The sequence below is a fragment of the Callorhinus ursinus genome, unplaced genomic scaffold (genome assembly GCF_003265705.2).
Source record: "Callorhinus ursinus isolate GAN/ISIS: 27379988/994484 unplaced genomic scaffold, GSC_fseal_2.0 scaffold10, whole genome shotgun sequence".
NCBI classification, from domain to species: Eukaryota; Metazoa; Chordata; class Mammalia; order Carnivora; family Otariidae; genus Callorhinus; species Callorhinus ursinus.
The window spans coordinates 16,976,639-16,992,700 of NW_027397072.1; the positions used below are offsets into that span (position 1 = coordinate 16,976,639).

At 38.3% G+C, this 16,062-nt stretch overlaps 1 protein-coding gene across 2 annotated transcripts in view; it reads left to right on the forward strand.

The window, feature by feature from the left end:
• The first annotated feature begins 1,955 nt into the window (after nt 1-1,955).
• Nucleotides 1,956-16,062, forward strand: part of TDRD15 (tudor domain containing 15) — a 46,645-nt gene continuing 32,538 nt past the window's right edge. The window contains exon 1 of one of the 2 annotated variants that reach the window (XM_073897037.1): nt 1,956-2,072. In XM_073897037.1, the coding sequence (XP_073753138.1) occupies nt 2,058-2,072 (15 nt within the window). In that variant the 5' untranslated portion in view covers nt 1,956-2,057. Of the gene's footprint in view, nt 2,073-7,769; nt 7,864-16,062 lie in introns of those variants that run through there. The other variant, XM_025867582.2, reaches the window with a different exon arrangement.

Sequence of the window (16,062 nt, forward strand, 5' to 3'; positions counted from 1 at the left end):
TCCTGTTAATCTGATGTTCTATATAATCTTGAATCTGACCCCTCTTCTCTATATTTCCTACCTCTGCTCTAGTTCAAGCCCTTATCATGTCTCATTTCTGTTACTGCAAAAACCCCTCTCCCCACAAATCCATTTTCCACAAAACTTTGTGATTTGATTTCATCACTCCTTAAACTTATTTCCAGGGTGAAGTTCAAACTCTATAGAATACCATGCTCTGTCCCCTGTAATCAAGTCCCTGCTACCCATAGGTTGGATCTCTGAACAAGTTTCTCGATTTACTCTTGGGTGCCCCTAACCTGATTTTAGTTCTCTGTGCATTTCATACTATGTTTCTCTTTTTTTCCCTGGTCTATATTATTCTGACATATGTCCTTTGCCATGTCCTCTGTCTCTGCCACGCCAACTCCTCCCCATCCTTCAAGGCTTACTTCAGTGCCACCTCCTGGAGCTTAGGAGAAGGGGCAGTGTTGGGCGTTTCAGGAAATATGAAAACGGACTGGAAGGCAATGAGGATGAAGCTGGCTGCTAGAGTCAGGAAGGGCTAGGTGGAAAGGAAAGGATGCTGGGGCCATGATGGCAGGATGAAGCCTGAGCCTTGAAACAGGAACAGGACAGAGAGCTCCTAAGGAAGAGAGGGAAAAGAAGAGTGTGGTCTTGTGTGGGAAGTCTTAACCTTCTAGCTATCCAGGAGGAGGCCATGATGAACCAGGATGGGTTCTGGGAAATGGGAACAGATATAAGGAAATGGAAACAATGTCCTTCTACGTACCATTTACAATTGTTCCATGTACCACATCTTGTGATTTACATACCACATATTTGAAAAACATTTCAACAATATCATTTTTAACAGCCATATAGTAATCCATTATATGATCTGAATCCCTTATTGTTGGATCTTTACATTGTTTCTAGTTTATGTTATTTTAAGCAATGCTGTATTGAATATTCCTGTAGCTAAATCTTTGCTCTCAGCCACAATAATCTCCCTAAATGAAATGACAGGGGGTGGGAGAGAGGTTGTGGGAAAGGAGAATGTTAGAACAAAGGATATTAACAATTTTAAGGCTTTCACTATGGCATTTTCAAATTGCCCCAATGAACACTTCAACTGCAAGTATATGGCAGTGTCTGCTCCCCCATGTCCTCATTAACTTTGGGTATTATATCGAGCACAGTGTGGGGCTCGATCCCAGGATGCTGGCAGACTCTCTTAACTGACTGAACCACCCAGGTGCCCCTCTTTGGGTATTTCTAAGTGCAGGGTAATCCAGATTGATGACTACTGACCCAGACTCTAGGGAAGTCTTCTCAGAGGAAATGGCATTTAAGCTGAGAAATGAAGGATGAGTAGGAGTAAGTTTTAAAAAAGGTCAGATTTAATTGTATTTTAAGTAGAAAAGACATCTTCCTTTAGGAGGTGACAGAATGACTGCAGATGTGAGACCATCACTAAGTTCATGCTGCCTCCTGGTGGCATCTAAAAAACCAGATAACACCAAAACCCAATCGAACTGAACTATCTGAAAAAGTCATCACTGTTAAATAAATTAGGGCTAAAGTAATAGTTAATAGAAAGTGGGTAGCAGAAACATAGAAAAATGGACCTGACTCTAGGATATTGGAGGAAATGGAAACTGGAGGAAAAAATTCTTACCCACAAATATAGCATGTGGTATGAGTGCATGATGCATACAGAGATGATTGACTAAAATGAATGATAGATAAAGTTAATGTTTAAATGGCTAGTTCTCAGGGGGATTGTGTGCAGCTTCCTTGAAGGGGAGGTGGGAGCTACTATATTTTATGTATCTAACATCTGTTTCTTCCATAGGACGGTGATGACAATAAAGCTCAAAAAGATCGAGAGACTTGCCCAGTGCCATAGTCTTCAAGAGAAATTGTTTCTCTTAACGGTAGTTATCTACCCTGGGTCTTAGATTGGTTTGGCAAAGCAGTCCAAGCAGGTCATTTTTACTTTTGTATTGTTCCTGTGTGCAAGACACCATATCCCTATTACGGACAAAGGAGGAAAGGAAAAGGGAGAGCTGTAAATGCAGATGACACAGGTGTGGCCCTGAAATGACTTGCTAATCTACTTCTGTTTCTAGAGTTCCATCCTCTGCTCTGTGCACATGTTTCGGCTAATAGCATCCATTCCTGGGATTGGAAATACCACCTGCACTTGATGCATTTGCCCATTTAATCTTTTACTCAAGGTTCACTGAGGAAAAGCTCAGTATTGCTTCTATGAGACTTGATTTTGTAGGATAAACGGACATCAAATAGTTACATGAATGAATATATATTTACCTATTACGATAAGCAAAGGAAAAAGTCTAGGTTGCTATGAGAAACTATAACTTGCTGTTTGTGGTTCTTAAACCTTATTGCTCTTGCATTCTTAATGCTCTCGTATCTATAATGATTGATTGAGGACTTGACTAGATTCTCCAATCACCTCCTTCTTCTTTTTGTTGTTAGTGCTAAAATTAGAGACCACTGTACTTGAAAAAAATTTCCTACCCAGCCTTCAGAATTGTCTACGTTCTGAATTTCTGGGAAGTTTAGCAAAAAGACCTTATCATAAATTACCAAATTATGTGTGTAATTCTTTCATTTAGATGTGACTTAGCAGGTATACTTAGAAAATACATTGTTAATTTCCATGTTCCTTTTCAAAGCTTTTTTCTTCTTTTTCATTGAGGTATAACATATATAAAGTGCACTCATATTAAGTCTGCAGTTCAATGAACCTTTAACATGAAGATCCTTTGATAATATTTATCATTTCTTATTTGGTAACACTTGTTTTTATAATGTGTTAGTTTCTATGAGACCCTGGAATTGAAGATTTGGTGAATTTAATATATGAAAATTTCCCACATATAACCTAATTGTTTAGCCAAATCTGACTCATTTTCCAACAGAACAAGTCTGACTTTAGTTTTCATTTCAAATCAATATATTAGTAAACATTGCTATGATAACCATCTTATTTTATAATTCTAATTCTAAAATAGATCGCTAAATAAGGAAAAGACTCTTGCCATGAGTTTGTAGCCTGGCTGAAATAAAGCATCTCTGCTTTAAAAGTTCTTACATTTTTGGGTTGGGTTTGATCTAGTAGAACTCTCTCTTGGGAATATTGTATTTTTTTAAAAGTCTCAAATAGATGAAAGACAAAAATGAAAGTTGTTCTTAATATTAGCTAGGGTTGTCAGATAAAATACAGGATGCCTAGTTAAGTTTGAATTTCAGAGACTAATAATTTTTCAGTGTTTTAGTATATCTGGGTAATCCATATATTGAAAAAAAATTTGTTACTGGAAATTCAAATGCAACTAGGTTTCTGTATTTCACTTGCTAAATCTGGCAACTCTACTCTTGTTTGACTCCATGTTATGTCTAATTATTAACAACCAAACATGCACCAAAACACTCCATTTCTAATGCTTTGCCTTTCAGAAAAATTTGAAAAATACAGGGAAAGACACAACTAAAAGTTTCACTGATGGTAATATTTTGAACGGTTGACTATTTGTTTGGTGTTTGAGGGGAATTTATATGCCAGGGCCAAACCAAGCACAATGGTAAATAGACGTAATAGAGACATACCTTTATTTTATAAAGTAGGAACAGGGCAGTGATGAAAGGGAAGGAGAAAAGAAAAACTATCTGCTTCAGGTTTTTAGGTAGCTTGGTTCTCTCAGGCAGATCAAAATAGGGAAGACTATCCATAAAAGGTGAGGATCTGGAAATTAAATCCTTTAAAATTATTATGTCAGTGCCCCTTTGGGAAGTCTTTGGATATTTTCTTTAAGACTTTGTTTATTTGACAGAGAGAGAGTGAGAGAGAGCACATGCAGGGAGAGGGGCAGAGGCAGAGGGAGAAGCAGGCTCCTCGCTGATCAGGGAGCACAATGTAGGGCTCGATCCCAGGACGCTGGAATCATGAACTGAGCCAAAGGCAGACTCTCTTAACTGACTGAACCACCTGGGTGCCCCTCTTTGGGTATTTCTAAATGCAGGGTAATCCAGATTGATGACTACTGACCCAGACTCTAGGGAAGTCTTCTCAGAGGAAATGGCATTTAAGCTGAGAAATGAAGGATGAGTAGGAATAAGTTAAGTACAGGGGGCAGATGGTCCATCAGATGTTCACAGAAATTCCTCCCAGCAGATAAGTTAGAAAGGGGAAGGTGATAATGGAAGGGGAAGTTAAAATGCCCCCAAGTCTTTGTATTGTTTAAGAGGAGAGTGAAGACATTGATTAACTTCAGAATTCCTTCCATTAAATAAGTGTTACAAATTGTAGGGCGATCTCTAAAAGACGGTAACAGAGGGAATAACTTCCCAAGTGGTAGAGAAGAAAGTAGCAGGTGGGGGTGAGGTAGAGAAGGAGAAGTTAAATTTTTTTTCAATCAATCTCAAAGAAAACAATCATGGAGAAACCTAGAAAAAGTATCAAAAACTTAACACTTAAAATGGTAGGAATGAATCACAAAATATTAGAAATCTCAATCAATGTCAATGGACCAAAGGTGAAAAGAAGCTTCTACATCTGAATAAACAAACATTGAACAAACAAAAAATGAGCAAACATTGAGCTACATCTTATTTACAAGATACACTTATAAGATAAAGACACAGAAGATTAATAGGAAAAAGGACAGAAAAAGATAAACAAACCAAGGCAAATACCAACTAAATGAAAGCTGGCATGGCTAAATCAATAACCACGCAAAATAGACTTTAAGGCAAAAACTTTTTGGACTTAAAGAAGGTTATTACAAATTGATAAAATAAGCAAATTCAGAAATAAATTTTAAAGCTTTATGTACCTTATAAAATATATTCAAAATATAGAAAGAAAAAATTGGCAGATTTACAAGAAGCTGACAAAAACCACTTTCTGTTCCTGATACGTGGAAAAAAATAATACTTGTTGTCATGGATATATGTTTTCAAAAAGACCAGACACTAGGCCATGAAGCAAGTATCTCAAAGTTTTAAGTAATCAGTATTATACAGACCATATTTTCTGACCATGATGCAATTAATACAAGTTATAAATTAATATAAAGAAGATAACAATACACTTCACATATCTGGAAATAAAAATGATCTTTGCCCATAGACTACAAAATAAATCTCAGTAGGAATTAGAAAAATTTAAAACTGAGTTATAATGAAATAATGCCATAAAAACTTATAAAGGATTCAACTAAAGCAATTGTTACAGGAAAATTCTACAGTTTAAGTAGAATTTTTTTTTAGGATATGAGAGGTTAAAAATGAAGACAGTAGTGGCGCCTGGGTGGCTCAATCAGTTAAGCGTCTACTCTTGATCTGAGCTCAGGTCTTGATCTCAGGGTCATGAGTTTAGGCCCTGAGTAGGTGTGGAATCTACTTAAAAAAATAAATGAAAAATAAAGACAGTAAATATTCAACGTAAAAAGCTATGATAAATAATAGAACAAACTCAAAAGAAATTTTTTAAAAGGAAAGGATACAGATATAGAAAAGATAAATGAACTGCAGAACAATTAGAACAAGAAAAACCAATAAAGAAGATTAATAAGATCTGTCCAGAATAAAAGTGAGAAGATATAAAATACAGAATAAAGCAGGAAATGGTCACAGACACAGATTTTACTTTATTATTCTTTTTCTCTCTCTTTTTAAAAGTTTTTATTTTAATTCCAGTTAGCATACAGTGTTATGTTAGTTTCAGGTGTACAGTATAGTGATTCAACACTTCCATACATCACCCTGTTCTCATCACAACAAGCACACTCCTTAATCCTGTCACCTATTTAACCCATTTCCCCACCCACCTCCCCTCTGGTAACCATCAGTTTTCTATAGTTCAGAGTCTGTTTCTTGGTTTGACTTTTTTTCCCCTTTGCTTGTTTGCTTTGTTTCTTAAGCTCCACATAGGAGTGAAATTATATGGTTTTTCTCATTTTCTGACTGACTTATTTCATTTAGCTTTGTACACTCTAGTTCCATCCATGTCATTGCAAATGGCGAGATTTCATTGTTTTTTATGGCTCAGTAATAGCCATATCTTCTTTATCCATTCATCAATTGAAGGACACCTGGGCCACTTTCATATCTTCGCTACTGTAAATAGTGTTGCTATAAACAACTAGTACATGTATCCCTTTGAATTAGGGTGTTTGTATTCTTTTAGTAAATACCCGTTAGTGCTTTAACTTTTTGAGGAGCCCCATACTGTTTTCCAGAGTGGCTGCACTGGTTTACATTCCTACCAGTAGTGCAAGACGGTTTCTCTTTCTCTACATCCTTGCCAACACCTGTTGTTTCTTGTGTTCTTGATTTTAGCCATTCTGAGAGGTGTGAGGTGATAATCTCATTGTAGTTTTGATTTGCATTTCCCTGATATAAGTGATGATGAGCATCTTTTCACGTGTCTGTTGGCCATATGTTTGTCTTCTTTGGAGAAATGACAAACACAGATTTTAAAATAATATGCTTCTATTATTAAGACTCCACATTAATAAATTAGAAAACCTACCGGAAATGGACAAATTGATAGGAAAAAATAAAATGACAAAATTCATTCAAGACATCGAAAACTTGACCAGGTCTTCATGAAAGAATTTATAAGGAAGTCAAAGATTTTGTCTTCCTCCAAATACCTGTGTCTAGATGACTTTATAGCTCAGTTCCTATTCTTTCAAGGAACTGTTAATCATTGTATAATATAAAGTGCTACAGAATATAGAAAAATAGTTGAGATTTTCACAGCTCATCTTATGCAGCTAGTATTTTTTTTTATTTTTTAAAGATTTTTATTTATTTGACAGAGAGAGAGACAGCAAGAGAGGGAACACAAGCAGGGAGGGTGCGAGAGGGAGAAGCAGGATTCCTGCTGAGCAGGGATCCTGATGCGGAGCTCCATCCCAAAACCCTGGGATCATGACCTGAGCTGAAGGCAGACGCATAACAACTGAGCCACCCAGGTGCCCCGCTAGTATATTTTTTTAAATTAAGGTTTTCTTTTTCTTTTGAAATATTTCAAATTTGCAGAAAAGGTACAAGAAGAGTAGAAATAACATGTCACCGCCAATAATTTGAAAATATATTGCTGACATCATACCCAATCACCCCCAATACTTTAGTGTTTATTTACTATATGCAAGGACTTTATCCTGCATAACCCCAATACATTTATTGAGATCAGGAAATTAACATCATAAATTACTAGTATCTAAACGGAGAGCCAATTCAAGTCTTTCCAAAAACAGAGAAACAATTAAATGCAATAATATATCTAAGTAAGTAATTAACATGTGCTCAACAACTGGCCATTACTTTCGCTAATCTGTAAATTCATTAGGGGCTCCTGGGTTTCTATTTCGGGCAGCCACACGGTGGATCTGTCCCCTTGCTCTGCAATCCTTGCACAACCAGAGAAGTGGGGTGACCCCACCCCAATGTGCCACACCCTCATGACAAACCAACATTCTCTACACCACCCTAGCCCCACTCAGAGACCCCCTACAAAGCTCTAATCCAGGTCTAATCAAGGCTTTAGCCTATCCCAGATGGACAAGGCTGTGAGGTTGTCCACGTGGAGTTTGGAGCTCAGATTGGGCGTCATGTTCCCGGAGCCGCACCCAGCCTCCGCCCTTGCCCTGGGGCAGGAGGAACTGTGCTCACCTGTGAACTTCCCACTCCCCTTGAAGCTTCTGCGCTCTGCGCATGCACCCTGGGACATAAAAGGTGGCGGGTGGGGGAGGAAGTGACCAGGTCTTAAGTTTGCTGCCATCTTGGGTCCTGGCCCTCTTCTAAGAGCTTCGGGAAGAAAGGCCTGGTCGGCGCTTCTCCGTAAGTCTGCGTATTTTCTGTCAGCCTGCTCTGGGCTGTATTGTTTTCTGGTACCCCCCCGCCCCCGCTTCCATCTTTGTTGCTTGAGCTGTCCTGGCTTTGGTCCCAGAGGAGTGGGCGCCAGCCCTCTGCCCCCTGTGGGGGCATCCGCGCAGCCCTGGCTGTCCTCTCTGCCTTCTAACGGCGTCAGCTGCTCAACCTCCCCATAGGTGCCAGTACCCCTCCCCCGAAAAATGCCCTTTTCAGGGAGCAGATCGCCCAGGGTCGCCTCTGTGATGGCTGAGACTATGGCCAGGTGTTTTTACTTAGGGAGATGGAAAGACACAAAGACTATGCAAGCGGTCTTCTGAAGAAGCATTTTTGCCGAGTCACGTAATTGTAATACTTTAATACCCATTCAGAAGTAACTTTTTACCTTTTGGAATTTTGAAGAAGAAATGCAAACGCTTTGCGGCGTGTCAGGTAAACGGAAGGCCAAGTTAATCCCTCTTCTACCCTTCCATGTCTATCTCCTTTGTGCCTCAGCTGTGTGTATGCAAGCACGTATTCATGTACACATGGAGGGTACCGTGTTAGTATTCCCCACACCTTACTCTGATCCCCCTCCCTGCTCCCCGACGCTACAGGATTCCTAAGACCTATTCATCAGAGCCAATGAAGGTAGATTTATTGTGTTTTTTTTTTTTTTTTTTGTAATTGAAAGAATAAAAGAGATCTTCTGTAATCCGCTCCACCATTAGTATACATTCAGGTTGTGTGGTGTGTGTGTTTTATAGCTTTACTGAAGTATAATTGAGGTACAACAAACTGCATGTGAAGTGTACAATTTGATGACATTTGAAACATACACACATGAAACCACTATAATCAGGATAATAAACCTATCCATCACACCCAAAAGTTGTGGTCTCTCCCCAGGCAACACTGATCCACTTTCTGTCACTACTGTGTGCATTTTCTAGAATTTCATATAGATGAAATACAGTATATGTTCTCCAGACTTTCACTCAGAATAACTAATTTGAGATTCATCTCTGTTGTGGTGTGTATCAATACTTTGTCCCTTTTGTGTGTGTAAAAAGCATCTTTTTAAAAAAAATTTTAAATTAGCTAACATAGTACATCATTAGTTTAAGTTGTAGAGTACTTTGTCCCTTTTTATTGCTGATCACTTTCCATTGTATGGTCTACAACCATTATGTGGTTCCACTTCAATAAGAGACAAACTACGGTTACTCAGATTTGAGTATTTTGTAGACATTTTCTCAAGAGTGCGTGGAACAAACTTGATACTTTAAGGAAAAATGACAGTATTTATTGATGATAAAATTCACCCTTTAAAGCCAAAATTATAAAGTCGGAAAACTTGTTCATGTCACTGCAAGCTTTAGAGCTTCCCAGTACTGAAGTTGTCTGAGGTTGGTTGTGATATTTGATTTTTGAGATGTTTGAGTAATGCAGTATGTCAGTTTATGGAAGTTCTGTATAATTCTGAACCAGTATTTTCAAGCAAATCAGCGTAGTACCTTTAAGATCGTTCATATTTTAAAATTCCATTCAAAGCTCAAGATGAAAGGATTTTGAGGTCAGAGTACAAAAAATTGACTTGCAGGGTTTAATATTTCCATATTGTAAATAATGTCTAAGAAACCACCCCTCATTGAGTTTTTTGTGACTATTGAAGAGTATCTTCAGTTATATGAAAAAGCTATTAAAATACTACTGTCTTCTCTAATTATATATGTGTGTGGCCAGATTTTATTCACAAACTTTACTCAAACAGCCTATTGCAACACACTGTAGAGGCAGCTCAGAGAATCCAGCTATTTTCTATTAAGCAGACATTGCGATTTGCAAAAATTGTAAAACCATGTCCCCCTTTCACTGACTTTTTGGTTTTGAAAAATATCTTTCATGAAAACATTTAATGGGTTTGTTATGATTTTGAAATATTTTAAAAATGGTTTTCTAATATGGTAAACATTGACAGAAGCTATGTAAACACTCTTTGGTGTCTGTCTTGGCTTGGGCTGCTCTGATAAAGTGCTTTACACTGGATGGCCCATAAAAAACAAATTTATTTCTCACAATCCTGCATGGTGGGAAGTCAAATATCAAGGTGTTAGCAGATCTGGTGAGAGCCTTCTTCCTGGCTTATAGATCATAGATGGCTGTGTTATCCTGGTATCCCTGTATGGCAGAGAGCGGAGAAAAGTTCTCTTGTGACTCCTAGAGAATCACTAATCACATTCCCGAGGGCTCCATCCTCAGGGGCTCATATAATCCTAAATGGCCTCCCAAAGTCCCCACCTTCTAATACCACCACATTGGGAGATAGAGTTTCAATGTGTAACTTTTGGGGGGGGGCACAAAAACTCAGCCCATAACAAGGTCCTCAATTTTTTTCTTTAAATTTTTTATTGTTATGTTAATCACCATACATTACATCATTAGTTTGTGATGTAGTGTTCCATGATTCATTGTTTGTGCATAACACCCAGTGCTCCATGCAGAGCGTGCCCTCTTTAATACCCATCACCAGGCTAGTGCATCCTCCCACCCCCTCCCCTCTAGAACCCTCAGTTTGTTTTTCAGAGGACATTGTCTCTCATGGTTCGTCTCCCCCTCTAATTTCCCCCCTTCATTCTTCCCCCCCGCTATCTTCTTTTTTTTTTCTTAACATATATTGCATTGTTTCAGAGGTACAGGTCTGTGATTCAACAGTCTTGCACAATTCACAGCGCTCACCATAGAATGTACCCTCCCCAGTGTCTATCACCCAGCCACCCCATCCCTCCCACCGCTCCCACCACTCCAGCAACCTTCAGTTTCCTGAGATTAAGAATTCCTCATATCAGTGAGGTCATATGATACATGTCTTTCTCTGATTTATTTCACTCAGCATAACACCCTCCAGTTCCATCCACATCGTTGCAAATGGCAAGATCTCATTCCTTTTGATGGCTGCATAATATTCCATTGTGTGTGTGTGTGTGTGTGTGTGTGTGTGTGTGTGTGTGTGTGTGTATACATACACACCACATCTTCTTTATCCATTGATCTGTCGATGGACATCTTGGCTCTTTCCACTGTTTGGCTATTGTGGACATTGCTGCTATAAACATTGGGGTGCACGTACCCCTTTGGATCCCTACATTTGTATCTTTGGAGTAAATACCCAGTAGTGCAATTGCTGGATCGTATGGTAGCTCTATTTTCAACTTTTTGAGGAACCTCCATACTGTTTTCCAGAGTGGTTGTACCAGCTTGCATTCCCACCAACAGTGTAGGAGGGGTCCCCTTTTTCCGCATCCCCACCAACATCTGTTGTTTCCTGACTTGTTAATTTTAGCCATTCTGACTGGTGTGAGGTGGTATTGTGGAGGTTTTGATCTGGATTTCCCCGATGCCAAGCGATGTTGAGCACTTTTTCATGTGTCTGTTGGCCATTTGGATGTCTTCTTTGGAAAAATGTCTGTTCGTGTCTTCTGTCCATTTCTTGATTGGATTATTTGTTCTTTGGGTGTTGAGTTTGATAAGTTCTTTATAGATTTTGGATACTAGCCCTTTATCTGGTATGTCATTTGCAAATATCTTCTCCTATTCTTTTGGTTTTGTGGACTGTTTCTTTTGCTGTGCAAAAGTTTTTTATCTTGATGAAGTCCCAATAGTTCATTCTTGCCCTTGCTTCCCTTGCCTTTGGTGATGTTTCTAGGAAGAAGTTGCTGCAGCTGAGGTCGAGGAGGTTGCTGCCTGTGTTCTCCTTTAGGATTTTGATGGACTCTTGTCTCACATTGAGGTCTTTCAACCATTTGGAGTCTATTTTTGTGTTTGGTGTAAGGAAATGGTCCAGTTTCATTCTTCTGCATGTGGCTGTCCAATTTTCCCAACACCATTTGTTGAAGAGACTGTCTTTTTTCCATTGGACATTCTTTCCTGCTTTGTTGAAGATTAATTGACCATAGAGTTGAGGGTCCATTTCTGGGCTCTCGATTCTGTTCCATTGATCTATGTGTCTGTTTTTGTGCCAGTGCCATACTGTCTTGATGATGACAGCTTTGTAATAGAGCTGGAAGTCCGGAATTGTGATGCCACCAGCTTTGCTTTTGTTTTTCAACATTCCTCTGGCTATTCGGGGTCTCTTCTGGTTCCATACAAATTTTAGGATTATTTGTTCCATTGCTTTGAAAAAAGTGGATGGTATTATGATGGGGATTGCATTGAATGTGTTGATTGTTCTAGGTAGCATTGACATCGTCACAATATTTGTTCTTCCAATCCATGAGCATGGAACGTTTTTCCATTTCTTTGTGTCTTCCTTAATTTCTTTCATGAGTATTTTAGAGTTTTCTGAGTACAGATCCTTTGCCTCTTTGGTTAGATTTATTCCTAGGTATCTTATGGTTTGGGGTGCAATTGTAAATGGGATCGACTCCTTAATTTCTCTCTCTTCTGTCTTGGTGGTGGTGTATAGGAATGCCACTGATTTCTGTGCATTGATTTTATATCCTGCCACTTAACTGAATTCCTGTATGAGTTCTAGCAGTTTTGGGGTGGAGTCCTTTGGGTTTTCCACATAAAGTATCATATCATCTGCAAACAGTGAGTTTGACTTCTTCTTTGCCGATTTGGATGCCTTTGATTTCTTTTTGTTGTCTGATTGCTGTGGCTAGGACTTCTAACACTGTGTTGAATAGGAGTGGTGATCGTGGACATCCCTGCCGTGTTCCTGACCTTAGGGGGAAAGCTCTCAGTTTTTCCCCATTGAGAATGATATTCGCTGTGGGTTTTTCATAGATGGCTTTTATGATATTGAGGTATGTACCTTCTATGCCTATACTCTGAAGAGTTTTGATCAAGAAAGGATGCTGTACTTTGTCAAATGCTTTTTCTGCATCTATTGAGAGGATCATATGATTCTTGTTCTTTCTTTTGTTAATGTATTGTATCACGTTGATTGATCTGCGGATGTTGAACCAACCTTGCAGCCCAGGGATAAATCCCACTTGGTCGTGGTGAATAATCCTTTTAATGTCCTGTTGGATCCTATTGGCTAGTATTTTGGTGAGAATTTTTGCATCCATGTTCATCAAGGATATTGGTCTCTAATTCTCCTTTTTGATGGAGTCTTTGTCTGGTTTGGGGACCAAGATAATGGTGGCCTCATAAAACGAGTTTGGAAGTTTTCCTTCCATTTCTATTTTTTGGAACAGTTTCAGGAGAATAGGTATTCTTTAAATGTTTGGTAGAATTCCCCTGGGAAACCATCTGGCCTTGGGCTTTTGTTTCTTGGGAGATTTTTGATGACTGCTTCAATTTCCTTAGTGGTTATAGGTTTGTTCAGGTTTTCTATTTCTTCCTGGTTCAGTTTTGGTAGTTGATACATCTCAAGGAATGCATCCATTTCTTCCAGGTTATCTAATTTGCTGGCATATAGTTGCTCATAATCTTATAATTGTTTGTATTTCTTTGGTGTTGGTTGTGATCTCTCCTCTTTCACTCATGATTTTGTTAATTTGGGTCATTTCTCTTTTCTTTTTGATAAGTCTGGCCAGGGGTTTATCAATCTTGTTAATTCTTTCAAAGAACCAGCTCCTGGTTTCATTGATCTGTTCTACTGTTCTTTTGGTTTCTATTTCATTGATTTCTGCTCTGATCTTTATTATTTCTCTTCTCCTGCTGGGTTTAGGCTTTATTTGCTGCTTTTTCTCCAGCTCCTTTAGGTGTAGGGTTAGGTTGTGTATTTGAGACCTTTCTTGTTTCTTGAGAACGGCTTGTATTGCTATATACTTTCCTCTTAGGACCACCTTTGCTGCATCCCAAAGATTTTGAACAGTTGTGTTTTCATTTTCATTGGTTTCCATGAATTTTTTAAATTCTTCTTTAATTTCCTTGTTGACCCACTCATTCTTTAGTAGGATGCTCTTTAGCCTCCATGTATTTGAGTTCTTTCTGACTTTCCTCTTGTGATTGAGTTCTAGTTTCAAAGCATTGTGCTCTGAAAATATGCGGGGAATAATCCCAGTCTTTTTGGTACTGGGTGAGACCTGATTTGTGACCTAGGACGTGATCTATTCTGGAGAATGTTCCATAGGCACTAGAGAAGAATGTGTATTCTGTTGCTTTGGGATGGAATGTTCTGAATATATCTGTGAAGTCCATTTGGTCCAGGGTGTCATTTAAAGTCTTTATTTCCTTGTTGATCTTTTGCTTAGATGATCTGTCCCTTTCAGTCAGGGGGGTGTTAAAGTCCCCCACTATTATTGTATTGTTGTCAATGTATTTCTTTGCTTTTGTTATTAATTGCCTTATATAATTGGGTGCTCCCATGTTAGGGGCATAGATATTTATAATTGTTAGATCCTCTTGTTGGATAGACCCTTTAAGTAGGATATAGTGTCCTTCCTCATCTCTTATAGTCTTTGGTTTAAAATCTAATTTGTCTTTTGTAAGGATTGCCACTCCAGGTTTCTTTTGGTGTCCATTAGCATGGTAAATGGTTTTCCAGCCCCTCACTTTCAATGTGGGGTGTCTTTGGGTCTAAAATGAATCTCTGGCAGATAGCATATCAATGGGTCTTGTTTTTTAATCCAATCTGATAGCCTGTGTCTTTTGATTGGGCCATTGAGCCCATTTACATTCAGGGTAACTATTGAAAGATATGAATTTAGTGCCATTGTATTGCCTGTAAGGTGACTGTTACTGTATATTGTCTGTGTTCCTTTCTGGTATGTGCTGCTTTTAGGCTCTCTCTTTGCTTAGAGGACCCCTTTCAATATATCTTGCAGGGCTGGTTTGGTGTTTGCAAATTCCTTTAGTTTTTGTTTGTCCTGGAAGCTTTTTATCTCTCCTTCTTTTTTCAATGACAGCCTAGCTGGATATAGTATTCTTGGCTGCATATTTTTCTCGTTTAGTGCTCTGAATATATCATGCTAGTCCTTTCTGGTCTGCAAGGTGTCTCTGGATAAGTTTGTTGCCAATCTAATGTTTCTATCATTATAGGTTACAGATCTCTTGTTCAGAGCTGCTTTCAGGATTTTCTCTTTGTCTCTGAGACTTGTAAGTTTTACTATTAGATGTTGGGGTGTTGACCTATTTTTGATTTTTCAGAGGGGTTCTCTGTGCCTCCTGGATTTTGATGCCTGTTTCCTTCCCCACCTTAGGGAAGTTCTCTGTTATAATTTACTACAATATACCTTCTGCCCCCTCTCTTTCTTCCTCTGGGATCCCAATTATTCTAATTTTGTTTTGTCTTATGGTATCGCTTATCTCTCGAATTCTGCCCCGTAATCCAGTAGTTGTGTATCTCTCTCTTTCTCAGCTTCTTTATTCTCCATCATTTGGTCTTCTATATTGCTGATTCTCTCTTCTACCTCATTTATCCTAGCAGTTAGTGCCCCCATTTTTTATTACACCTCATTAATAGCCTTTTTGATTTCAACTTGGTTAGATTTTAGTTCTTTTATTTCTCCAGAAAGGGTTTCTCTAATATCTTCAATGCTTTTTTCAAGCCCAGCTAGTATCTTTAAAATCATGATTCTGAACTCTAGTTCTGACATCGTACTAATGTCAGTATTGAGTTAGGTCCCTGGCAGTTGGTACTACCTCTTGTTCTTTTTGTTGAGGTGATTTTTTCTGTCTTGTCATTTTGTCCAGAAGAGAATAGATGAATGAGAGAACAAAATGCTAACAAGGTAAGAACATCCCCAGAAAATATACTCTAAACAAATCAGAAGAGACCTGAAACCAGGGGAAAAGAAAGGGAAAGAAAGAAAAAAGAGGAAAAAAAGAGAGAAACAAAACAGAACAAAACAAAACAAAAAAACAGAATATGATCCAATATGAGCAGGCTGGTGCATAGATCAGCACCACACACTAGATTTTGGGTGTATTTTGGTGTATTAGAAGAAAGTGCCTCCTAAAATTTTAAAGAAAGACATACATGTACAAAATAAGGGTTGATATGCTGAAGGGATGGAATATGACTGTAAATATGAAAATTATAAAATTTTATAAAATGAATTGATAAGATAAGAAATTGTTTGATAAAAGAGAGAAGAGGATTTAAAAAAAGGGGAGAGAATGTGATCAGGCAGGAGACTAGAACAAAGCCATACACTAGAGATTTAGGGTATATTTTGATCTGTTAGAAGAAACTGTATCTCAAAATTTTAAAGAGAGAACAACTTATATATATAT